The sequence below is a fragment of the Puma concolor genome, chromosome D2, assembly GCF_028749965.1.
Source record: "Puma concolor isolate L17-30 chromosome D2, mPumCon1.1.hap2, whole genome shotgun sequence".
NCBI classification, from domain to species: Eukaryota; Metazoa; Chordata; class Mammalia; order Carnivora; family Felidae; genus Puma; species Puma concolor.
In genome coordinates, this window is record NC_141677.1 from 49,160,214 (window position 1) to 49,187,087 (window position 26,874).

The following is a 26,874-nucleotide window of genomic DNA, read 5'->3' on the forward strand; positions in this document are numbered from 1 at the left end:
TTCCAATGACATGTGTGTTCTTCTCAACCTAGAGAGGTCAGGAAGCAGAAATGCATTTTACCTGCCCTGGAATTCATTTAAGAAGAATACTGTGTACAAGAGACCAGTTTGAGTGAGGAGGCTAATGTCTTCCACCATGCCCCAGAGCATTTGCCCAGCAAGCAGGGTCTCCTGCTGGTGGTGGCTGATGTAGGAGCAGAATGCGAGTTTGGGGAACCTGGGGCCTGCAAGGAAGGTATGAAGCTTTTTGGAATTCCAAATTAACTCATTCCCAGATTCCAGTAGAACACTGAGGACTATATGTATATACTCTCCTTTCTTTCCCAGGATTTCATCAGGCAAGATTGCCATGGAGCTTTCCCTTTGGTTTACCCCAGTTTTGGTAAGTTCTGATTTTGTATGAAGAAGCATACTTAGTCAATGTGATGCACATTTTGGACTTTTCTCTAGGACAAATTAGGGTCATTTCAAATGCAAATGTTTCTCTTTCTCTCTTTCTTTCTCTCTCTCTCTCTCTCTCTCTCTCTCTCTCTCACACACACACACACACACACACACACACACTTCTAAGTTCCTAGACCAATATTTTTGTTTGCTGGAAGAATGAGGAGAGGGAGACCAAGTTCTGCTTACTGTGAGTTGCATCTGGGTAAGTTCATGGCCTTAGTGTGATTGAGTTATTTTGCCATTAAATTTATTGTAAATTGAAGCAGAATCCGTTCCTCTTCAAGCTGATTTACTATACTTAAAATAATGGGGTTTGGCTAAATCAGAACTAGTTCAGAAATCTGAGATGAACACTAGTTGACCAGAACGACAAAGCCTCACATAGAGAAGTTTATGGATTTAAAGGGTAATGGAGTATTTTATTTAGGTAGACAGTAGAAGAGACAATGAATCAGAAAATAATTGCCAGAGTCAAGGCATGTAATTTCTCTTTCTGTCCTCAGGCTAGTATCTCTAAAAGCATGTACTAAAAGGGTCAGAAGATAGAGATTCTCCCTTAGACTGACCACCTAGCACAGGAGGAAGGGAAAACTCTCCTTTCTTACTGGTCTCAAGCTCTGTAGGAAAATGACCTGGCTTCTATCTCCCACAGTATAATTAAAGTCCATCTGATACTCTAGTACTCTCACTTTAGAGGGCTGCATCTGGGACCATAGGAAGTTTTCCTATAAGTAATGTTATGACATCAAATATGGATAAAAAATCCTAAGGACATCATGGGGGAATAATTTTTTGTGGGATGACCTACTCATGACTGTAAGTTTTTTTCCCCTAAGGCTACAGTTTTCCTTTTGCAATATTCACCCTTTGATGATATTGATGATATCAGTGGTATCTTACCAATAATATGTTGCATGATCAGATATAAAAGTAAAAGAAGGGTTTTTTTTTCCTGCTTGGCAATAGAGTACAGAAAAAATGGCTAACACTCTTAAAATTACGTTATCCTTTATGAAAACTTGTAACCATGTGCACAGTTCTTTTTTTTTTATCATTTAACATAAATATATTCAAGATAAAATAATTTATTTTTACTTAATAAAGTATAAAAACTAGACATAAAATATAATATTTAAAATAATTAAAAAATCCAGTCACCACGCTTATACTATTTTATTTTTTATTAGTTTTTTCCCATTTCTTAAATTTGAAAAAAATTATAGTTGACACACAATGTTACATTAATTTCAGGTATACAATATAGTGATTCAACAACTCTATATGTTATGCTATGTTTACCACAAGTGTAACTACCATCTGTCATCATACAACACTATCGCAATATCATTGACTGTATTCCCTATGTTATACCTTTCATCCCTGTGACTTATTCATTCCATAACTGGAAACCTGTATCTCCCACTCCCCTTCATCCATTTGATGACACTGTTTTATATGTTTCACAAAGTTCTTAATTCTTCAGTCATGATATTCTACAAAATAGCTCAGAGAGTTGAAGAAATGGAAAAGTCAGTGATAGGGGATACACGAAACTGGACAGAAGTTCAGGAATTCACTCTGGAGGGCTTTCCTGCTGTCCAGAACCTTGGAAAGGTTCTCTTCCTGGTACATCTGCTGGCATACCTGGCCTCCATCATGGGAAATACACTCATAATCACCATTACCTGGACTGACCATCGCCTCCAGACACCCATGTACTTCTTCCTCCGCAGTTTCTCCTTTTTTGAATGCTGTTTTGTAACCACTGTTATTCCTAAATTGTTGGCCATCTTTCTGTCAGGGAGGCAATCAATTTCTTTTGTGGCTTGCTTCACACAAGCCTTTGTCTTTCTTTTCCTGGGAACAACTGTTTTCTTCCTTATGGCGGTATTATCCCTAGATAGGTACCTGGCCATTTGCAAACCTCTGTATTACTCAACCATCATGAACCCAAGGATGTGTTTCCTTCTGGTCACTGCCTGCTTATCTTTGGGATTTGTCCTCATGGTGGTTCCAATTATAATGCTTTCCCAGTCATCCTTCTGTGGCTCCCATGTCATCCCTCACTTCTTTTGTGATTTTGGGCCACTGATTCATCTCTCTTGTTCTGACACCAGATCTACTGAAATGTTGGCCTTTATCCTTGCTTTGTTTATCCTTTTGACATCCCTTATCATAACCATCATTGCATACAGCAACATAGTAGTCACAGTTGTGCGACTTCCGTCAGCCAAGGAGCGACAGAAAGCTTTCTCCACCTGCTCCTCTCACCTCATTGTCCTCTCTCTGATGTATGGCAGCTGTGTCTTTATATACGTGAAACCAAAGCAAACAAACAGGCTGGACTCTAACAGGGAGGCTGCCCTTGTGAACACGGTGGTGACTCCGCTGCTGAACCCTGTCATCTACACTCTGCGGAACAAGCAGGTCCATCAGGCTCTGAGGGATGCTCTGTCCAGGGTTAGATTGCAGAAATAGAACCATAGACTGTCAGAGGGAGAATGCCTCTTCTCAATCTAATGCAATCTCCATCCTATTTCTGGAATCTCTTACATAGCCTTGCAACTGTGTTTTTAAAGTTTCTGCTTGTTTATTCTTAGAATAAGGGCCAATTTATCTTATAATCCAATGTACTCCACTACTTGAAAGCTCTAACATTCTTGTTCATATCGAAATGAAATTATCTTCCTGTTCTGTGATCTTCTGTTCACGAGTTTTAACTCGATAGGATTCAACAAATTTTAATGAGGAGTCTCATATCCATGATTCTGTTTGATGCATGTGAAATCTCAAAGTTGAGAAGGTGTGGTTTCATGTATCTACTTGTGGTAAGTACATAGGGATGGAAAATGAAATTCACAAGAATTAAGAATATCAAGTTGGTTCAAGGATAGATGTAACATGGTCACTATATTGATTTTTGAAGGACACATGTACATAACTGTCATGGTATTAATAGCATTACTTGAAATGACTCAATGCAATTGTTTTCAATTGTGCATTGTCTGTATATAAATAGAATATAAATCTTTACAATTCTAGTTTACGCTATAATGAAGACATATAAATGTCTCTAATTGAAATTGGAAGTTTCCTTTGGTTATGCTCATCTGCTAGTACTGATTTCAGTACTAAAGGCCCGATGATGGAGTACCAGAGAGAGAGAAGCATTATGATTTCTGGAACAAGGAATTGAGTGGTTAAGATTGTTTCCCTACTACAGAAAAGGAATTGGGGGGAATCTAATCAAAGGTGGAAAGGAGTCTGATTGTGACTGTAGAGTCTTTCTAAGTAAATCTATAAGCAAGTATCTTTCTTTGTGAAATGAGAGCTTTGATGTGATAATCTCTGGGTGTCCATTATTAGTACGAGTGTGAAATGACACTACTGATACCAAACATGACACAAAGACACACTGTAATAGAAATACAATTTGAGCGTAGAAAAGAGAAAATGATGAGATGTTTTTGTTTGTTTTAATTTTTTTTAGTGTTAAGTTCACGCATGACATCTTTAATGTGTTTGTTGGCCATGTGTATGTCTTCTTTGGGAAAATGTCAGTTCAGGTCCTCTGCCCATTTTAAAATCAGGTTATTTTTTGGGCTTTTTTGGGTGTTAAGTTTTTAAATATATTTTGGATATTAGCCCCTCATTGGATATGTCATATGCAAATATCTTCTCTCATTCAGTAGGTTACCTTTTGGTTTTGTTGATGGTTTCCTATGCTGTGCAAGTGATGAGATATTTTAATGAAGAATTACAACTATAATTTAGTTATTCAAGATTTTGGTAGGAAAAGATAGATTTGGACACAAGACACAGTAAGAAAAGTCCTGGAGCTGGTGTTTGCTTGGCATAGTTGGCTATCATGCTTTGCTCTGACCACATTATTCTGTGGTTTCAGGGATAATAATTGACTGTGTTATGAAGATTTCTGGCATACAATTACGAATGAATTTGAAGAATAGACTACTCAATTAACACAACACATTTTTGTTCACCCTATGCACATATAAAAATTTCCAAGTATTTTTTTGTGTCGGCTTATCTCTTTTTATGACATTTGGTATATTCCCTTTGCTCAAAGCATCACATTGTCAATGATTTTTCCCAGAATGGCCAATTAATGGTACAGTTATTGGCATAAAGGTCTCCCCATAGGAATGAACATGTCAGTGGAGGCTGGTGATGGCAGTTGGGCTGCAGTATGCAGCTTGGGGGCCTAGCTGAAGGTGAGCCCAGTGGTGCAAGCTAGTGACAGGAGTCAAGGCCAAATCTGGGGCCACATGCAGCTAATTCAAAATATATAAAGAACTCATACAAATCAATGATTAAAAAAACACAACTCAAAATAATTGGCAAAGGACCTGAATACACATTTTTTCCAAAGAAGACATATAGATAACCAATAGGTATATGAAAAGATGTTCAACATCATTAATCATCAGAGAAATACAAATCAAAATCACAATGAGATATTATCTCACACCTAAGCTAGGTTAGAATGGCTATCATAAAAAAGTGAAAGGAAAAGAAGTATTGGTGAGCATGTGGAGATAGGGGAACCTTTGTACACTGTTGATGAGAATTTAAACTGGTGCAATCACTGTGGAAAATAATATGGAGTTTCCTCAAGAATTAAAAATAGGAAGCTACCTAAGTGTCCATCCATAGATAAGTGGATAAAGAAGCTTTGGTGCATACACACACACACACACACACACACACACACACACACACACACACAATGGAATAATACACAGGCACAAAAAATGAAATATTGCCATTTGCAACAACATGGATGATTTAGGGGACATTGTGCTAAGCGAAATGAGTCATTCAGAGAAAGACAGATACCATATAATTAACTTATATGTGGAATTTAAGAAATAAGTGAACAAAAAAAGAGAGACAAACAAAAAACCAGACCCTTAAATAGAGAACAAACTGGTGATTGCTGGACAGGAGGTGGCAGGAAGGGGGGGGTGGGGGGGAATGTGTGAAATAAATGAAGGGAATTAAGAGTACACTTTCATGATGAGCACTGAGTTATGTATAGAATTGTTGAATCACTATATTGTACACCTGAAATGAATATAACACTGCATGATAATTATACTTGAATAAAAAATGGTTGAAAATTTAAAAATATGTAAGAAAACTATTGTATAATCCAATGATACTACTTCTGGATATATCTCCAAAGGAGTCGAAATGAAGATATTGAGGAGATATCTGCACTCCCATGTTCACTGCAGCGTTATTTATTATAGCCAAGTGTCCATTGATGTGTCCATTGATGGATGAATGAATAAAGAAAATGTGCACAGCTTTCTGTATGTTAATCATAATGGAATAAAGTGGCTTTAAAAAAGAAAATTGCACTTCTTTGATTCAAAATTTTACTGAATAGTTTTAATAGATGAGATGAGCAGAATATTAGACATGCCAGATGAAAAATTAGCATATTTGAAGATATAGAAACTTAAAAACACACACACAAAGAAAAAATAATCCAACTAAAATGATAAGAGCAGCAGTGAAATATGGGACAAATTCAGGCATTCCAACGAGCATATAATTAGATTTCTGAAACAGAAGTTTATATGTGGAGAGGGATGACAAAAAAAGATTTAAGGACACGATGGCCAAAATTTTCCAAATTTTCTGAAAACAGAACCAAAGGTCTCAGCAAAACCCAATCACTAGAAACATAAAAAAATCCACACCAAAATGCATAATACATTGCTCAAAACCAGTGATAAAGAAAAAATCTTAAAAACAGCCAAAAGGAAAAATTACATGTTTCATACTGCGGAACAAAGATAAAGATGACATAAAATTCTCTTTGGAGAGAAGTAAATGAGAATGCAGTGATATAGGCACCTTTGAAGGACTGTGAATAAAAATCTGCCAACCTAGAATTTGATACCTGTAAAACTGTCAAAAATGAAGGCTTACAAAAGATAAAAGGATTAATCACTAGCAAGCCTACAGAATAATAGCTAATAAAGTCAGTCCTTCCAAGAGAAAGAAAATTACACCAGATGAAAATATGCAGAGCTATGAAAAAGAATGAAGAGCACTGGAAATAGTAACTATATGGTAGGTATTTAAGGTATTTATTTTAATTATTTAAATGTCTGAAAGATAATAGACTCCACAAAAATAGTAACAATGCAGTGTGGAGTTCATAACATACGTGGAAGGAAAATATATGACAATAATATCATAAAAGCTGAGGGGGTAGAAATAGAAATATACTATTATAAGTTTCTCATATGTGAAGTGGTAAAACTATCACTTGGAGGTAAATAATGATAAGTTAAAGATGTATACTGTAAACACTAAACCAACCACTGAAATAAAAGTAAAAAGTTATAGCTAAGAAGCCAACAGAAGAGATAAAATGGAATTATCACAATGGGGCAGTAGGAAACTTGGATTGATGTATATCTTCATTATATTCATTATGGTGGTGATTTCACCAGTATTTAAACATGTGAAAATGCCATGCCAAGTCCCTGGAAAAGGCTGGCTGGGCTGCTGAGCCTGCTGGGCCAGACAATAAGAGGCCAGCACGGAAACATATTAAGGTGAAGAAACTAGCAGAGACATCAGCTAAAGTAGGTAACTTCAGCCCTAGGAAGATCAGCCCTTAAAAAATGTGGGAGGTATCTAAACAGTTACTGGCTGATGAAAGTCAGAGCCAGACAGCCAACCAGAGAAAGGTGTAGCTGTAAACTTAAGTACTGAGCATCTTAAAGCACAGTCCAAGCAGACAGCATACTGGGATGGTGTTTCAAAACTACCAGGACAGGCCTGGAACTTCCTTCAAGCCATGAAGCTGGGGGGGGGGGGGGGGGGGGGGGAGAAACCTTCTACCATAGCAACTGCAAAGAGCCAGATATCACAGAATTTGTGAAGCTTATGAAGAAGGCTTACCCAGACCACACACAGTTTGAGAAAAACAATCCAGAAATTATGACCCATCCAGAAAAGAAGACAATCCCAAATGATCCAGGGTAGATGTACAATTTGTTCCAGCGATAAAGCATTTCATTACCCTGACTGAACTCAAAACCCATCACGAAGCCCTTAAAACAATATGGCTCTCTTAGGCAAACCATAAAAGAGACTCTTAACTACAGAGAACAAACTGAGGGTTGTTATAGGTGGGGAATGGGCTAAATGGGTGATGGAGATTAAGGAGAGCACTGTTGTGATGAGCACTGGGTGTTGTATGTATGTGATGAATCACTAATTTCTACTCCTGAAACTAATATTACACTATATGTTAACTAACTGGAATTTGAATAAAAACCCAAAACATTAAAAAAATAACATGCCAAAATGTATCAAATTATACACTTTAAATATGTCCATTTATATCAATGATCACTTAAAGCTGTTTAAAAGATAATAGAGCTGATTGTAATGCAATATTAAAAATGCATGGTGAATTCAAAAGAAAATAGGAAAGAAGAATATGAAATATATAGCAGGGGACAAATAAAAGGAAACATCAAGATGGTAGTTAGGGCACCTGGGTGGCTCAGCCAGTTAAGTGACTGATTCTAGATTTTGTCTCAGGTCATGATCTCATGGTCATGAGATCAAGCCCTGCATCAGGCTCAATGCTGGGTGTGGAGCCTGCTTAAGATTCTGTTTCTCCCTCTCCCTCTACCCCTCTCCTCTCTCTCTCTCTCTCTCTCTCTCTCTCTCAAAAATAAAAAGATGGTAGAGTTATATCTAACCTTATAATAATGACATTACATGTAAATGGACTAAGCACTCCAATTAAAAAAGGGGACAGAGAGAGAGAGAGAGAGAGAGAGAGAGAGAACTACATTGGGTAAAAAGGAAGACCTTACAATGTGCTGGTTATAAGAATAACGTTTAAATATATACAGTAAGAAATTCCAAGAAACATCAAGCAAAAGAAAGCTTGTGTGACCATAGTAATATATATTAAAAAAATAGACTTCACAGTGTATTTTCAGAGATTAAGAGGTAAATTTATAATGATAAAGAAATGAAATCACCAGGAAGACATAATTTTATATGTATATTTACATAATGATAGAGCTTAAAATTCATGAAAGAAAAGTTGGAAGAACTAAAGTAAAAAGATCCACAAATATAGAGGTTTTAACATCATTATTTCAGTAATTAATACAACAAACAGACAAAAAAATCAGTACACAGAGATTTGCATGACTATCAACTAAGTGCACTTAATTGATAATTGTAGATTGTTATATTTAGCACCTGAAGATACACATTATTTTCATGTGTACATGGAAATTGCACTACTAGGTATTTACCCAAATGATACAAAAATATTTATCCAAAGGGATACATGCACCCTGATGTTTATAGTATCATTATCAACAGTGGCCAAATTATGGAAAAAGCCCACATGTCCATAGACTGATGAACAGATAAAGAAGATACGGTATATATATATACAGTGGAATATTAGCCGTAAAAAAGAATGAAACCTTGCCATTTGCAGTTATGTGGATGAAGCCAGTGTGTATTATGCTAAGTGAAATATGTCAGTTAGAGAAAGACAAATATCATATGATCTCACTCATATGTGGAATTAAGAAACAAAACAGATGAATATATGGAGAGAGAAAAAAGAGAGGCAAACCATAAGAATGACTCTTAATTATAGAGATCAAACTGAGGGTTGCTGGAGGGGAGGTGGACAGGGGATGGGCTAAATGGGTGATGGTATTAAGGAGGGCACTGTTTTATAGTTTGATTTGAACAGTGGTTACATGGCTATTTATATACTTAGAAAATTATCAACCTGTACAATTAAAATTTGTTCATTTTACAGAATGTAAATTATACCTCATTCAATAAAATACCAAGTTAAAAAGGGAAACAAGCAAAGACAATTGTAAAAATTTAAGCTTGTCTTTCTTGACATATGTAATTCGGGATTTTGTAAATTTTACCACTCTAGACCACTCATGGAAAATATACCTTTGAAGACTTGTACAAAGAATTGTGTGGGCTATTGGTAATGACAGTTGTATGTTACCATATGCAGTGAAATGGCAATTATGTTATATTTCTGCTGAAATTTCTCATTTCCAAATATGGACAATTAAATGTCCTCTGGGACTCTTATGATTTTAGTTCCTGCTTCCTTTTTTCATACTCCTCTAAATGAATTCTCAGTGTTCCAGAGGTTTGTCCTTTTGGACCCTGTGTGTCTCATTGGGGATGGTAAATAATCCTGTAGTAAATATATCATCAGGGCATTTGAATGTATTCTCATTTATGACTGCAATGATCCTCAGCTACTCTGAAAGGTGGGGAGCAACTGGTTGATGGGAAAGTGACTAACAAGTCCAAAGGAAAGTGACCTTTGTTGTCTCTTCTTCCTGACTTTCTTGTGGTATGGATGCATAACTGACCAAATTTGATGTTTATGATGGACTGGGTCATCGTATGCCATAGACTGGATATAAATATGTTCAGGAATTTTAAATGGTTGCATCAGCAAATTCTGGTGCATATTTGTGATACTTTCTATTGTCTTGATCTAGGATTTATCAGTCCAGTTGCTATAGGGGAAAACTATGACTGTCAATCCTCCAGAGTTTAGAAATCTCTGTCTTCCATGAAAAAAAAAATCAGCCTTAATCATTTCCTATTAATTTAAGACATAAGGCATTTATTGATTTCTTCAATAGTTCAAGGAAAAGTACGTCTCATTTAAGAGTGTTCTTCCCCACCCTGCGTTCCATTAGCCTAGGAGAAAATTCCTGGCTTGTCGGAAGAAAAGAGAAGCATATTGTCAAAGAAACTGTTTCCTGTAAGCTGCTTCTTGGTGAGTACTTGACTATGAGGATACTTGCAACCTAACAGGTCACATATTTAAAGCAGAGACTTGTTATGTTTAAGTTTGCATTGCGGGTCATGCATAGTTACTGTAATAGGTTTAGCTAAATCAAAGAATTAAGTAAAGTACAATTTAATTATGGTGACTTACTCACTAGAGCACTGATTTCCAATGGATGCCCAGATTCGTTCCCCAAAGATTACATATCAATTCATCTGGCTTCTAGGTACACACTGGCATTAACAAAACAAAGCAAAACAAAACAATGTTCCTCTAGTGATTGCAAAGGGGATACAGGTGTAATTCCATCACACCAAAATCTTCTGGTGTAACAAAAATATTCCCAGAAAACAATATTGAAGGGTAATTTATGACTAAGAGCAGAAGGAAGAATTTTTCTGTCAGGTGGGTAGAGTGAGAGGGAAACTGACTCACCCATTAAATGTTTATTCATTGATTCTGAACAACCAAGTCATGTAACCATGCCTGTAGCCCCCAACCTTTAGACGTGGTTTCTCTTAAACCCAAAGACTGGGTAGTTATGAGATATTGTGATAAACTAGGTTTCCTCCTTACTCTTTTTTTGAATATGAAATTTATTGTCAAATTGGTTTCCATACCACACCCAGTGCTCATCCCAACAGGTGCCCTCCTCAGTGCCTATCACCCACTTTCCCCTCCCTCCCACCCCCCATCAACCCTCAGTTTATTCTCAGTTTTTAAGAGTCTCTTATGGTTTGCCTCCCACCCTCTCTAACTTTTTTTTTCCCTTCCTCTCCCCCATGGTCTTCTGTTAAGTCTCTCAGGATCCACATAAGAGTGAAAACATACGGTATCTGTCTTTCTCTGTAGGACTTATTTCACTTAGCATAACACTCTCTTGCTTTCTCTTAAGGTCTTGGGTAAAGAACTCAGGCTGAACAAACTTCAGGTCAGGAAAATAACTGGTTTGGAACATGCTAATAGGAAAACGATCTCCTTGCCAATTTCTTTTTCTTTTCTTTTCTTTTCTTTTCTTTTCTTTTCTTTTCTTTTCTTTTCTTTTCTTTTCTTTCTTTCTTTTTCTTGTACGTATGTATGTATGTATTTATAGAGTGTGCACAAGTGGGAGAGGGGCAGAGATAAAGAGAGACAGAATCCCAAGCAGGCTCCACACCATCAGTGCAGAACCTGATGTGGGGCTGGAACTTATGAACTGTGAGATCGTGAACTGAACCCAGATCAAGAATTGGATGCTAAACCGACTGAGCCACCCAGGTGCCCCCCCCCCACAGTTTCTATTTCCAGAGGACTGAAGTCAGTACATAGGACAGCTTCATATATTGCATATTATACCTGAAGTATAGAAATTAAAACTGTGACCCCATAAAAATATTCTTTGTGGGATGATAATCTTCATTGTTATCTGTTAGTTTTATACATTATGTGTAAACAATAATTTTCAATTTGCATTCTTTACCTTATGGACTTATTAAAAATATTTTCCGGGGAGCCTGGGTGGATCAGTCGGTTGAGCATCCGACTTCGGCTCAGGTCATGATCTCACAGTTTGAGTTCAAGCCCCATGTTGGGCTCTGTGCTGATAGCTCAGAGTCTGGATCCTGCTTCAGATTCTGTGTCTCCATCTCTCTCTGCCCTATCCCCACTCATGCTCTGTCTCTCTCTGTCTTAAAAATAAATAAAATATTAAAATATTTGCCAAAAAAGTAAAGTTGCACATTAAAATTTATTTTCAAAAATAAACAATAAGCCTTCAATTTTTACAATTTAATAATAGAAAAAGTTCAAAATCTTTTATAATACAGCATTTAAATGATACAAAATAAGCCCTCATTCAGAGTTGTAGCTGCAAGTAGTAGTTATTTTTTTAATAGTGGCCATGATTTAAATTTTTTATTCTTTGATGATAGGAATCACTTGATGATAGTGTTTTCTGTTTAACAGATCCAACAGAGTTGATGACAGAGAAATGGAGATAAACATGGAGGTGAGGAATGAGACAACAATCCAAGAATTCATTCTGGAAGGGTTTCCTGCCATCCAGTACCTGGGGAACATCTTCTTCCTGATGCATCTGCTGGCATATCTGGCCTCTATCACAGGAAATATGGTGATCATCATTATCACTTGGGCTGACCATCGCCTCCAGACACCAATGTATATTTTACTCAGCACTTTCTCCTTCTCTGAATGCTGTTTTATTACCACAGTTATTCCTAAACTGCTGTCCATCTTTCTTTCAGGAAGGCAAACAATTTCCTTTACTTCTTGTCTCACACAAGCCTTTTCTTTTCTGTTTTTTGGGTCAATAATTTTTTTCCTGATGGCTGTGATGTCCTTGGATCGATACCTGGCCATTTGCAAACCTCTGCACTACCCGGCCATCATGAACCTGAGGGTTAGTTTCCTTCTGGCTTTCTTCTGCAATGCTTTGTCCTTAATCTTGATCACTGGTCTGGTGCTCAAGGTTTCTCAGTTATCCTTCTGTGGCCCCAATGTCATCTCTCATTTCTTTTGTGACCTCGGCTCCCTGATTCATCTCTCTTGTTCTGACACTGGGTCTGTTGAAATATATGTCCTCTTCCTTGCTCTGCTTGTCATTCTGATATCTCTCATTTTAACCATCATTGCATACAGCAATATAGCGGTCACAATTGTGCGACTTCCATCAGCCAAGGAACGACAGAAAGCTTTCTCCACCTGCTCCTCTCACCTCATCGTCCTCTCTCTGATGTACGGCAGCTGTGTCTTTATATACGTGAAACCAAAGCAAACAAATAGGCTGGACTCCAACAGGGCGGCTGCCCTTGTGAACACAGTGGTGACTCCACTGTTGAACCCTGTCATCTACACTCTGCGGAACAAGCAGGTCCACCAGGCTCTGAGGGATGCTCTGTCCAGGGTGAGGTTGCAGAAACAGAGCTTTGGAGGGTAAGTGGATCTTCTTGGTCTTCTAGTTCAATTTCCCATTATTGCAGAAATCTTTCCTATAGAATCTCTACATATAGTGATCTAGCATATGCTAATTTCATCTAGATGGGTACTATCTTACTTTGCAATGCAATACTTTTCACTATTTGAAAATTCATCTTAGTTCTCTATATTATGCTGAAGGATATCTTGATTTTCTACTCAGTGGTCTTTTATGAATTCAATTCAAACAACTAGGTTCTCTGTGGAGAACCTAGTATACATAAATCATATAATATAATTTTTTTAAGCTAAGAATTTAAAAAGTTGTCAATAAAATAATAATAATAATAATTGCTGGTACATTCTTATGCTTGAGTTTTCTGATACCTAAGAAAACATAGAAAACATTACCATTTTATGTATTCATGGTTTGAAATTTTAGAAACAAATTGTTCCTGAAAATTACATAAAGTCATATAATAGCCTAATGAAAATTAATGGTATTTCATTAATTGTATCTTTTATGTAAATGAACCAGCAGTAAGCTGGTTCTTTCTTTGGGTCAATTGGTTTTAGAGGCATAAGTAGCTTAGGGTAACCTAGAGGTGGTTAGGCACTTTGACATTGTCATCTTCTAGTGTATCAAATGTAACCAATAAAATTGTCTTTAATTCTTTCTTGAAACATAAATAAAAGGCAAAACTTTTTAATTTGTTCAACTTTCCCCCTGTAATTGATATTGCCAAGCCTTGGTCCCAGTAGGTTACTGAAAAATAGGTGATCCCACTACCAGATTCTCTCCCCACATGTAAGAGATATTTTCTCCCAGTGTGATTTTAGGTGTGGGAGCTGCCACCATCTTTCAGGTTAAGCTAAATTATGGTCAACATTTTATGCAGCAAAGTAACAGAACTGATAATTAGGAAAGTTTAAAAGGGAAATGAATGCATTGATAATTTAAAAATGGATTAAAATTGGGTCAGTTATTGTGTTTGTAGCTTCTTGGAGTAGGTGGCTCCCTCCCCACTGAAGACAATTGGCCCTAATGGGAAGTAGTACCTGTCACATCTGACACGACATGTACATGGTGTGCATTTGATTTTTACTGTGTCTGATTTGATTGTGTATATTCCTTTCCTGCTTGATTTGAGAATTCCTTATATTTAAGGCATATTCTGATTAGGAAGAACTTTAGACCTTCAAAGAATGTTGAGTGATTTAGATTTTTATGTCTGGGAATGGTCTGATTATAAACTGTCCTGGGGGTTATGGTCTTCCAAGGACTGTTGTGTCTATGTCCCTCCTTTCTCCAAAGAAGAATATAATTTCTGAACCTAATCTAAAGGCAGGGAACTCCTGAGAATTCTCTGCTTTTGGTTTCTGTGCATTAGATAAAATAGCCACCTCTTCCAATTTTCATAGCCTGACCTCATGAACCAGACTAGTGTAGGAGATGAGCCTCTAGGTATTTTTGTAGATGCTATTTATTAAGTTGAGGTAGTTACCGTGTACTCCTAGCTTATTATGAGTTTATTTTTGTTTTTTATCATGAATGAGCAGGGAAGATACTCCTTGCTCGACTCAGATGAAGCCACTAGAAGAGGTATGGTTTTTCTGTTGGTATTTGGATGGAGTAGGGTTAGTATTGATAAAAATTCTGTTATTAGGGCATTCTTCTCCAAGTTTGGGTTAGGGGGAAAAGTTTTGTTTTTTTTTTAACTATTTAAAAGAATCTGTCGGTTCTGAGTTGGAGGCTTCTGAAGCACCCTGTCTGGGATATATGAAAGGCAATGAGGTATCTCAGTATGTGGATCCTGAGAAACTTAACAGAAGACTACGGAGGAGGGGACAGGGGAAAAGTTACAGAGAGGGAAGGAGGAAAACCATAAGAGACTCTTAAATACTGAGAACAAACTGAGGGTTGATGGAGGGTGGGGGAGAGGGGAAAGTGGGTGATGGTCATTGAGGAGGGCACCTGTTGGGATGAGCACTGGGTGTTGTATAGAAACCAATTTGACAATAAATTATATTTAATATAAAAAATTTAAAAAAAAAGAAAGGCAATAAAGAAACCCAGGGAAACGACTGCCATATCATTCCTCAAGTCCCAAGGTCCCTAGGCCATCTACTATCTTCTTTCTATTTTTCAGAATCTTTCTATCATTCTTTGTTGTGTTATGTCCAGGGTATTCTAATTTAAAGAGGGAAGACCTGGGGGGGAAAGGGTTATTTCACCTCGGTGGAACAGAAAGTCCTTAATGAACTCCTTGAAACCAGTTATTTTAGAATGAAAAGTATTACTTTGTTAAAGATGTTTCTCATATGACAGCCCATGAAAATTGAAGGATTGATTCACAGAGGAAACTTCTTAGTATTAGTAGGTATACAATTTGCAGAGAAGGTGTCAATTTCAGGAGAAATAAACTAGGGAGTTGAAAAAAATTCAATGTTTTGGTTTGAGTTACTCCAGAAGCAGACCCAGAAGCAAGAATTTGAAGACAAGTAGTTTACTGGAGAGTTTATTCCATGAATGACCAGTAGGGAGGAGGGAAAGTGCTATAGTAAAAAGAATTGTGTATTACCAAGCCAGTTACCCTTCTGGGAAATTGGAGCCCAATCTCACTGTGGAATTCTGTGTAGCAGTATAATACATTCTTATGAATTATTCAAACCCAGAAGAAAAGAAGATGGGGTATGTATATAACAATTCTGCAACCCATCATCCATTGAGGATTGCTTGTGGGAGTGTTCTTTCGCTAGCCCTTCTGGCTTGTCTTATGCACAGAAAAATGTGCTCCCAGGGCCAAAAATAGTGCACTGACAGAGTTTGCAGGAATTTATAGTAAACAACCTATAGGCTGCCTGTCAAGTTGAATCCAAGGTAATATGGGTGGGGCCTAGCAGTGTCTTCTTCAATCCACCCTTTACACTAATTAGATTCACTTGCCCACCACCTTAAATTCACACTGTTAAAAAAGAATCAGTCAGAAATGAAGAATGCAAAACCTGAGATTGGAAACAGGCTTGATGCAATGAACAGTATGCTGGAAAAAACAGAGGAATGAGTTAGTGATATAGAAGACAAAATAATGGAAAATAAGCTGAACAAAATAGAGAAGTAAAAAATTATAGAATATGAGAATAGACTTAGGGAACTCAGCAACTTCATCAAACACAATAACATTCATATTATAGGAGTACCAGAAGAAGAAGAGAGAGAAAGGGGGGCAGAAAATTGAGGAAATAATAGCTGAATATCTCCCTAATCTGGGGAAAGAAACAGATATCCAAATCCAGGAGGCACAGAAAGTTCCCATCAAAATAAACAAAAGTAGGCCAACACCAAGATGTATTGTGGTTAAATTTGCAAAATACAGCAATTAAAAAAAATCCTAAAAGCAGCAAGACAAAAGAAGTCCTTAACTTACAAGGGAAGACTCATAAGGCTAGCTGTAGATTTCTCAATAGAAACTTGGCAACTGGAAGGGAGTGGCATGATGTATTTATAGTACTGCATGGGAAAAATATGCAGTCAAGAATGCTTTATCCAGTAAGGCTATCATTCAGAATAGAAAGAGAGATGAAGAGTTTCTTAGACAAACAAAGACTAAAGGAGTTCGTGACCACTAAACCAGCCCTGCAAGGAATATTAAAGGGGACTCTTTGAGTGTAAAGAAACACCAAAAGTGACAAAGACGAGAAAGAATCTCCAACAGCAATGACAAATCAAGTAATAAAATGTCACTAAATACATATCTATCAATAATTACTCTGTATTGGACTAAATTCTCTAACCAAAAGACATAGGGAGCCAGAATGGATCAAAAAGCAAGACCCACCTATATGCTGCCTAGAAGAGACTCATTTTAGACTTAAAGGCACCTGCATATTGAAAGTGAGGGGATGGAGAACCCTTTATCATGCATATAAATCAAAGGAAAGCCTGAGTAGCAATACTTATATCGACAAAATAGACTTTAAAACAAAGACTAGCAAGAGATGAAAAAGGGCACCATATCATAACAAAGGGGACAATCCAACAATGAGATATAAAAGTTGTAACTATTCATGCACCCAACATGGAGACACCCAAATATATAAAACAATAACAACCATAAAATAACTCATTGGTAATAATACAGTAATAGTAAGGGGCTTTAACACCACCCTTACATCAATGTACAGATCATCTAAACAGAAAATAAACAAGGAAAAAATGGCTCTGAATGATACACTGACCAGATGGACTTAGAAATATTCACAACATTCCATCCTACAACAGCAGAATACACATTCTTTTCGGTGCAAATGGGATAGTCTCCAGAATCCATCACATATTAGGTCACAAGTAAGGCCTCAACAAATACAAAGAGACTAGGTGCAAATGGGACATTCTCCAGAATAGATCACACAGTGGTAGCAAATCAGACTTCAACAAACACAAAAAGATTGAAATCATACCACGCATTTTTTTTCTGAGCACAATACTACAAAACTTGGAGTCAACCACAAGAAAAAGTTTGGAAACCCCACAAATACATGGGGGTTCAAGAACATGCTACTAAAGAATGAATGGGTCAACCAGGAAATTTAAAAAGAAATTTAAAAAGTATATATGGAAACAAATTACAATGAAAGCACAGTGGTCCAAAACTTTTGGGATGCAGCAAAAGCAATTCCAAGAGGAAATTATATGGCAATACAGGCCTAACTCAAGAGTCAAGAAAAATCTCAAATAAACAGCCAAATCTTACACCTAAAGGAACTAGAAAAAGAACAACAAATGAAACCTAAAGCCAGCAAAAGCAGGGAGATAAAGATTACAGGAGAAGTAAATGATATAGAAAAGCCCCCAAAAGAGTAGAACACATCAGTGAAACTAGGAGCTGGTTCCCTGAAAAAATTAGTACAATTGATAAACCTTCAGCCAGACTTATCAAAAAGAAAAGAGAAAGTACCCAAATAAATAAAATCACACATGAGAGAGGAGCAATAAAAACCAACACCACAGAAATATAAACATCCAGAAGAGAATATTATGGGAGTGCTCAGTCAGTTAAACGTCCAACACTTGATTTTGGCTCAGATCATGATCTCATGGTTCATGAGATAGAGCCCTACATCAGGTTGCGCACTGACAGTGTGAAGCCTGCTTGGGATTCTCTCTCTTCCTCTGCCCCTCCCCTGCTCATGAGCATGCACTTTCTCTGAAAATAAATAAACATTTAAAAATAAAATAAATCACATTTTTTAGAACAACAAAAAAGAAGACAGTATTACAAAATATTATATTCCAATAAATTGGACAATCTGGAAGATATGGATAAATTTTTAGAAACATATAAACACCCCAAACTGAAGCAGGCAGAAATAGAAAACTTGAACAGACTGATAACCAGCAAAGAATTTGAATCAGTTATAAAAAAAAGTCTCCCAACAAAAAATTCCAGGGCCAGATGTCTTCACGGGTGAATTTTAACAAACTTTTAAGGAAGAATTAACACCTATTCTTCTCAAACTGTTCCAAAAATAGAAATAGAAGGAAAACTTCCAAACTCATTCTATCAGGCCAGCATTATCTTGACACCAAACCCAGACAACGATTCCACTAAAAAGGAGAAATACAGGCCAATGTCCCTGATGAACGTGGATTCAAAAATTCTAAATAATGAAAGACAGATATCATATGTTTTCACTCATATGTGGATCTTGAGAAACTTAACAGAAGACCATGGGGGAAGGGTAGGGGGAAAAATAGTTACAAACAGAGAGGGAGGGAGGCAAACCATGAGAGACTTTTAAATACGGAGAACAAACTGAGGGTTGATGGGTGTGGGAGGAAAGGGGAAAATGGGTGATGGGCATCGAGGAGGGCACTTGTTGGGATGAGCACTGGGTGTTGTATGTGAGCCAATTTGGTAATAAATTATATTTAAAACAAAACAAAACAAAAACAAAAATTCTAAATAAAATAATAGCAAATTGAATCCAACAATACATTAAAAGAATCATTTACCACAATCAAGTGGGATTTATTCTGGGGCTGCAAGGGTGGTTCAATATTTGCAAATCAATGTGATATACAATATTAATAAAAGAAAGGATAAGAACCATCCGATCCTCTCAATAGATGCAGAAAAAGCATTTGACAAAGTACAACATCCATTCATAATAAAAACCCTCAACAAAGTAGGGTAAGAGGGAACATACGTCAACATTTTAAGGCCAAATATGAAAAACCCACAGCTAATATGAACCTCAATGGGGAAAAACTGAGAGCTTTTCCTCTATGATCAAGAATAAGACAGCGATGTCCTCTTTCACTGCTGTTCTTTAACATTGTACTGGAAATCCTAGCCTCAGCAATCAGGCAACAAAAAGAAATAATGGCCCCCATATTGGCAAGGAAGAAGACAAAGTTTCACTATTTGCAGGTGACATGATACTCTATAGAGAAAACCTGTAAGACACCAACAAAAAATTGCTAGAACTGACTTACAAATTCAGTAACATTGCAGGATACAAAATCAAAGTATAGAAATCTGTGGCATATCTAGACACCAATAATGAAGCAGGGGAAAGAGAAATTAAGAAATCAATTCCATTACCAATGCAACAAAAGCAATAAGATACTGAAGAATAAACCAACCAAAGAAGTGAAAGACCTGTACTCTGAAAACTATAAAACACTGATGAAGAAAACTGAAAGGACACAGAGAAATGGAAAGACATTCATGCTCATGGATCGGAAAAACAAATATTGTTAAAATGTCTATATTACCTATAGGAATCTACACATTTAATGTAATCCATATGATATTACCAACAGTATTTTTCATAGAGCTAGTACAAACAATCCTAAAATTTGTATGGAACCATAATAGCCACAGCAACCTTGAAAAGGAAAAGTAAAGATGGGGGCATCATGATTCTGGATTTCAGGTTATATTACAAAGCTGTAGTAATCAAAACAATATGGTAATAGAGCAAAAATAGACACATAGATCAATGGAACAGAATGGAAAATGCAGAACTGAGCCACAACTACGTGGTCCATTAATCTTTGGCAAAGCAGGAAAGAATAGCCAATGGAAAAAAGACAGTCTCTTCAACAAATGGTGTTTGGGAAAACTGGACAGCAACATGCGACAGGATGAAACTGCACCGCCTTCTTTCACCATACAAAAAGATAAATTCAAAATGGATGAATGATCTAAACGTGGGACAGGAAACCATTAAATCCTAGAGGAGAATACAGGCAGTTACCTCTTTGACATAGGCCATAGCAATTTCTTTCTAGAAATGTTGCTGAGGCAAGGTAAAAAAAGCAAAAATATTGCATTGAGACTGCATCAAAAAACATGAAGAAATACTGGTATTGGAGAGCCATGAAGGCACTATCCAGAAAAGTGGAACAATTTGAAATATTTGTTGGTGTCAGTTCACCACCCCTTATGCTAGATACAAAGTGTAGTTAGTTCAGCTCATTTCTTTGAGTGTCCCCTTTCTAAACCTTTCCATCAAACCACATGGAGACCCTCTCCTCCCACCCTCCCACTGTCATGTTGGCATTAGTGCTCCCCAGGTGTAAGGTATTTCTGCACCATGAATATGGCACTGAATAAAATTAATACCCCATGCAAAGGATCCTTTATCTGAGCATTAAAATGTATAGTCTCGCTTTGCTCCGGCTTCTGTAACTCATCTCCCATATTCTTTATTTTTCCTAACTTCCAACCAGGAATATTACCATGGAGTCCAGGTTTGGCCTGGATTGAAAGCAAAGTGTGTTGATGGAGAGATGTTATAAAAACGATTTTGTCTATTAGTGGGAAGGTGGAACCCACATGAAACTCGGGAAAGTTTCTGTAATATTTGTCTTGACCTTGTAAGTTCAATACTTATGAGGGAAGATTCAAGCAGAACAAATTTCCATACAGCTACCATATACCCCAGGGTTGCCTGCAAATACATTTGGGAGTGTAGTCCACTTCTCTGTATTTCAATGGGAAGCCAAGGCCACGGAAAAATGGATCACTCCTGCCACTGCAGCCTAGCTGAGGTACCGAGGAGAGGAAGCAGTTTTTCAAGCCAATCGTTGCTATGGATACAGCTTCTCCACCCTAAGGCTCACATCTCTTCCTCCATTCCATCTAGAAAGAATCTGAGGATCCACTTCCCAGATACTTTCAAAGAGAGAGGGTCCTGCCAGGCTAGAGATTTTATAGAAATCACCAAGTATTCCTTTTCTTCCCCGAAGAGGAAGAAGTGTGTGCTTTCCTTTTCAAGGAGATTGTGGAACAAAATTAAGGTATCTTTTAGATGAAAATATGCAATGAAAAGAATCATAACATTGGTAGAAGCATGAAGAATGATTGACCAAGAAAGGTGGACTTCACCAGTATCTTCCCAAAAGACTGATGAAAGCCAGGGTGTATGCTCTGGCATACACCACATGTAGAAAATTGTACTCTGGACTTGTACCTCAAATTAGTAGCAACATTCAGCTTGGGATTTTAGAAACCCTTGGGAAATTGTCATATAGTTTTCTTGAAAACTCTTGGCAGAGAACAGTGTGGACATCTGGGAATCAGTGTCACCATAAATAATGAGAAGATAAATAAGATAAATAAGGGTTGCCCTAGTAACTTGTTCTCAACAGTGACCAATTAGCTGCCCCCAGGACACCAGCCGTGCCTTTACTTTCTGCCCCTGTGTCTTCATCATCTAGTAAAATTAGGGGGCTGCACTCTCTGCTCACTGGCTGGGTCCATCCTGTTTGGTGACCAGTCTTGTATAAAAAATATCAGAGAGCCTCAGACTTGCATGTCAGCAGATTCTCATTGTCAATGCAGTAAAACAAGGATGCTTCTCTATATGGAAAGGTGAAGATATGATGGAGGAGCATAGTGGAGTACAAGGTATCTTGGAGCAGGTGCACCAGTGACAGTGGAGCACTATGGCAGAAGGACCTTGTCTCAGGACCCAGGGATAAACCTATAAGAAGCCGGTGAATGAGGTAGACCACAATGTTGCATGTTAGGCGGACTTTTACCCACTTGGGAGAAGAACCCTAAGTCTGAGATTCCAGCTCTAGCCCAGAATTGGCGGTAGTGAAATGTGGTTGTTTTACTCCAGCTGCTCCTTTCTGGGGTTTCAGTGGTCAAGGCTGCCATGTAGCCTTGCTGTGGTATGAAACATTTTGGGCTATAGAAAGAGGGCTTTGTCAGCCAGACACTGGCAACATGGGATGCATATTCACCCTACTGTAGGACAACAGGCTATGATAAATGCATTTACTTCTCTCCTTTCCTCTCAGCCCACAGCAAGCTCTCCATTTCTTGGAAGATAATAGTTGCAAGAGGAGGAAGTCCTGCCTGCCATGAGGTGACTCCTATGTGTGACTGGCCTCAGGGACCGTGGTGATTTGTGGACTTACTGGGGACAACTGGAACAGAAGCAGAAGCTCCTTCAGGCTGGGGGTAAGCACTTGGGTTTCACAAGCAGCACTTTAGGGGATCTGGCCCACAGTGGGTTAGTGAGAGTGACACATTCCACACTCCCAGTGTTTAGCCTATTTTTGAGATACTAGAGCCAAACACCATCTTAAGAAAAGTCATTGATTGAGAGGACTGAAGAGAGAAGAATGTTCACTGAGTTTCATGGAAGAGTCAGTGTATGTGTGCCAGGTTCCCAGAATATCCTCTTAAGTAGGTTAATCCTGTGACCTACTGTCAGTCCCACCGCCCTCACAGGCCAGCATGAACCCAAGGGGTGGGTGGTCAATTCTGGACTTACAGTTCATGTCCTGTTGTTGAGCAGCACCCAATGTCTCTGGTCTCTAGTTTCTTCTATAAAATTCTTGAGCTAAAGTAGATGCTCTCTAAGCCCTGTGTCATTCCACAGGCCAGTAACTCATCAGTGATTATAACTAAGGGTAGAAACAAGTAAGCTATGAAGCTAATCTTTCACTTAAGGTTAAGAAATCATCAACAATAAATTTACTCCCATTTTAAAATATTTTGTCACCGCATTTGGAAACAGCAGGTACTCTGGAGTCAGGTATTCTGGCTAAAGTCCCAGCTATGTGACCCAAGTTCTCTGGAACTCTCTAAACCTCAGTTTCTGCTTCTATAAAATAAGGGGTTCATGGTTATTGTGAAGAGTCATAGAAATACTGAATTTCAATGACCCAACACAGAACAAGCATGGATCCTCAACAGATGATGATGATGACAGCTTGGACAACAGAATGTGTTGCATTATTAAAAGGGATATTCAAAGGGAATGTTACTAACATTACTCTTATGTTTACTTACAAACTGATAATATCATTAAAAACAATAAAATATATAACTACAAAAATGTCAATAACCTTGCCTACGGCTGATGCTATATTTAAGCATTATATTAAAGATCATAGCATTACAGTTAGACTTGAGGAGCAACAGGAAACATTAGCATCATATGTCAAGTGAGTTACACGCTTTAATTCTCACAAGAACATGAACAGGTAGATCTTATCAGTTTCATTTTGCTGAGGGTGAAAATGAAGTTCACAAGGTTAGCTAACTTTCCAAAGATGACCCATCTCAGGGGTTAGAACACACTGTTGAACTAGTATTGAATTCAGGTCCATCTGATTCAAGAACCAATTGACTAAACTACTTAGCCATCAGTCTAGCCATCTTCTTGGATAGGCAAATACCTTAAGCATGCTCCTCTAAAAGCTTGTGGTTGCTGATTTTGGGTTAAGACCAGCAGGGATGATGCTGTGGAAAGAGATGCCCATGGAAATGGGGAACGGGACCACCGTCCAAGAATTCACCTTGGAGGGGTTTCCTGCCATCCAACACCTGGGAAAGGTCCTCTTCCTGGTGCACCTGCTGGCCTACCTGGCATCCATTACAGGCAATGCTGTCATAGTCACCATCACCTGTGCTGACTCCCGGCTCCAGACACCTATGTACTTTTTCCTCAGCACTTTCTCCTTCTTTGAGTGTTGTTTCATAAGTGCTGTTATTCCTAAGTTGCTGGTCATCTTTCTTTTAGGCCGGCAAACCATTTCCTTTCTTGCCTGTTTCATACAAGCCTTTGTGTTTGTCTATCTGGGAGCAGCAGGTTTCCTCCTCATAGCAGTGATGTCTGTGGATCGGTACATGGCCATTTGCAAGCCTCTGCATTACCCAACCATCATGAACCTCAAGACTTGCTTCCTCTTGGTCACTGCCTGCTGTGTTTTGGCCTTCACTCTCATCACTAGTCTGGTAGTAAAGGTTTCCCAGTTATCCTTCTGTGGCCCCCATGTCATTCCCCACTTCTTCTGTGACCTTGGTGCCCTGATTCATCTCTCCTGTTCTGATACAAGGTCTGTTGAAATGTTGGTCTTTGTCCTTGCTTCGTTGATCCTTTTGACATCCCTTATCATAACCGTCATCGCATACAGCAACATAGTAGTCACAATTGTGCGACTCCCATCAGCCAAGGAGCGACAGAAAGCTTTTTCCACCTGCTCGTCTCACCTCATTGTCCTCTCCATGATATACGGCAGCTGTGTCTTTATATACGTGAAACCAAAGCAAATGAACAAGCTGGACTCCAACAGGGAGGCCGCCCTTGTGAACACAGTGGTGACCCCGCTGTTGAATCCTGTCATCTACACTCTGCGGAACAAGCAGGTCCACCAGGCTCTGAGGGAGACAATGTGCAGAATGAAAATATCAAGATAAAAAAATTATATGGCCTTGGCATGGAAGTCTTCAGAGAATCATCGTCTTCATTCTCACCAATGTGACATCCATTGGGTTGTAGTGCTGCGTCTCTGGCAGATGTCACTTCCCCTTTGTACATCCCTAGCAAAACAGAAATCTATTTTCTAGGCCACATTTTACTTGGATGTGCAAAACTATCTCTCCCTAAATATCCCACATATATGTTTTGAAAATGTTTATTTCTGTAATTTGAGAGAGAAAGATGGGGGGCAGGGAAGCTCAGAGAGAGAGAGAGGGAAGGAGAGAGAATCCTGACAGGGTCCAAACCCCACATGGAGGCCCAATGTGTGGCTGGATCCCATGACTGTGAGATCATGACCTGAGCCAAAATCAAGAGTCAGACACTTAACCAACTGAACCACCCTACTGTCCCTAAATATTCCACATATTGATGACAATCGATTAATTGCAAGATCCTTTACTGAATTTTGATTCTTATCTCTGATATAAACCATGTGCTTGAAATTTCTAAAATTTAGTGATTTATACTCTTTTTATTTCATTTCTATCTAGCCATGAACATGATTCAACAGAATTAATAAATATTTACCAAAGGCATTTAGATAGCTAAAATGATAGATGCTTGTATATTAGGTTGTGGTTATGAAGAAAATGACAGAAATAGTACCAATGCTTGGGTCTACATTCCCTTCATCCTTAGCCCAAGGAAATAATGGTCATAGCACCCATTACCTTGGAATATATATGGTTTGCATCAGGTGTGCTCTTAAATGCTGTCCTTGGCCTTTAGCTTAGCTACATACATAGGCATCATTCTCATGCTGGAGAGGAACAGAATTGTTCTCAGTCTTAGAACATTCTGTAAGGATAGGGAATAACCACAGCATGTCACAGCTGACCAATGCTGCTATTTGCCTAAATTATTTATTCATAATCAGCCCCTCAGATGCATGAATACTTATGATTTGTTCCTATATAAAAGCTGTTACCACAGAATGTTTGTGTCTTAGTATAAGGGAGCACATGTTTCATATTTCTGTAATTTCTTCCAAAGTCTAAGTTGGTGTAATCTAAGTTATTTGCCTATCTTCTTCACATTACTGATGAAAATAAACAAATTAAGCCTTTTTTCCCCTTGGCTGACTTGTGTTGTCAATGATAAGGTTTTGTTCTGATTGATAACCTATTTTAAAACCAATATTTCCATCATCTCAATCTTTAAACTTTGTGTACCTTTAGCACTTATTTTCCAGCTAGAATGTGTCTCCTATTTCTTCATAAGAACCATCTCTAAAAATATTAACAACACAAGAAACAACAGCCTTGGCAAGGATGTTACGAAAGTGGAACCCCCTTACAATGTTGGTAGGAAAGAAAACTGGTGCAGCCACTCTGGAAAACAGTATGGAAGTTCCTCAAAAAGTTAAAAATAGAACAATCCAGCAATTGCACTACTAAGTTTTTACCCCCACAATACAAAAATATTAATTTGAAAGGATACATGCACCTCAGTGTTTGTTGCAGCATTATGAGTAATAGCCAAGCCAAATTATGGGAAGAGCCCAAATGTCCATCAACTGATGAATGAATAAAGAAGATGTGGCATGCATGTATGTGGAATATTACTCTGCCATAAAGAGAATATAATTTTGCCATTTGTAATGACATGGATGGAGCTAGAGAGTATTATGCTAAGCATAGTAAATCAGTCACAAAGACAAATACCATATGATTTCACTCATATGTATATTTTAAGAAGCAAAACAAATGAGCATAGGACAAAAAAAAAAAGACAAGAAACAGACTCTTAACTATAGAGAACAAACAGATGGTTACCAGAGGGGAGGTGGGTGGAGGGATGAGTTAAATAGGTGAAGGGAATTAAGAAGTGCCCTTGTGATGAGCACTGGGTGATGC

General features: G+C 37.9%; 4 protein-coding genes and 1 pseudogene across 5 annotated transcripts in view; all 5 read left to right on the forward strand.

Moving 5' to 3' along the window:
• Window positions 1-12,292, forward strand: part of OR13A1 (olfactory receptor family 13 subfamily A member 1) — a 28,308-nt gene extending 16,016 nt beyond the window's left edge. The window contains exons 4-7 of the mRNA XM_086680299.1: window positions 33-235; window positions 328-382; window positions 10,221-10,300; window positions 12,257-12,292. The gene's annotated coding sequence lies outside the window, so the exon portion shown is untranslated. The remainder of the gene's footprint in view (window positions 1-32; window positions 236-327; window positions 383-10,220; window positions 10,301-12,256) is intronic.
• LOC112854685 (olfactory receptor 6C74-like) lies at window positions 184-23,599 on the forward strand. Its single transcript, XM_025918246.2, has 4 exons — window positions 184-235; window positions 328-382; window positions 12,257-13,243; window positions 22,545-23,599. Exons 3-4 carry the CDS (start codon window positions 12,282-12,284, stop codon window positions 22,609-22,611), a joined length of 1,029 nt encoding a protein of 342 aa, XP_025774031.2. The 5' UTR covers window positions 184-235; window positions 328-382; window positions 12,257-12,281; the 3' UTR covers window positions 22,612-23,599.
• On the forward strand, window positions 389-5,188 carry LOC112854686 (olfactory receptor 6C74-like). The gene has a single exon (XM_086680298.1). It carries the CDS (start codon window positions 1,888-1,890, stop codon window positions 2,923-2,925), a length of 1,038 nt encoding a protein of 345 aa, XP_086536424.1. The 5' UTR covers window positions 389-1,887; the 3' UTR covers window positions 2,926-5,188.
• LOC147576048 (thymocyte nuclear protein 1 pseudogene) lies at window positions 5,441-12,292 on the forward strand (annotated as a pseudogene). Its single transcript, XR_015241699.1, has 2 exons — window positions 5,441-10,300; window positions 12,257-12,292. The product of XR_015241699.1 is annotated as a thymocyte nuclear protein 1 pseudogene (transcript).
• A 101-nt stretch (window positions 23,600-23,700) lies between the features above and the next one.
• LOC112854687 (olfactory receptor 6C74-like) lies at window positions 23,701-26,089 on the forward strand. The gene has a single exon (XM_025918248.2). It carries the CDS (start codon window positions 23,992-23,994, stop codon window positions 24,952-24,954), a length of 963 nt encoding a protein of 320 aa, XP_025774033.1. The 5' UTR covers window positions 23,701-23,991; the 3' UTR covers window positions 24,955-26,089.
• The last annotated feature ends 785 nt before the right edge of the window (window positions 26,090-26,874 follow it).

What these genes read in the sequence shown, in the direction of transcription:
- LOC112854687 (XM_025918248.2), top strand. Translation starts at nt 23,992, where the DNA reads ATGATGCTGTGGAAAGAGATGCCCATGGAAATGGGGAACGGGACCACC.
- LOC112854686 (XM_086680298.1), top strand. Translation starts at nt 1,888, where the DNA reads ATGACACTGTTTTATATGTTTCACAAAGTTCTTAATTCTTCAGTCATG.
- LOC112854685 (XM_025918246.2), top strand. Translation starts at nt 12,282, where the DNA reads ATGGAGATAAACATGGAGGTGAGGAATGAGACAACAATCCAAGAATTC. An exon ending in CAGAAACAGAGCTTTGGAGG is followed by an intron (nt 13,244 to 22,544) that starts GTAAGTGGATCT and finishes CTTTCCTCTCAG; the next exon opens with CCCACAGCAAGCTCTCCATT.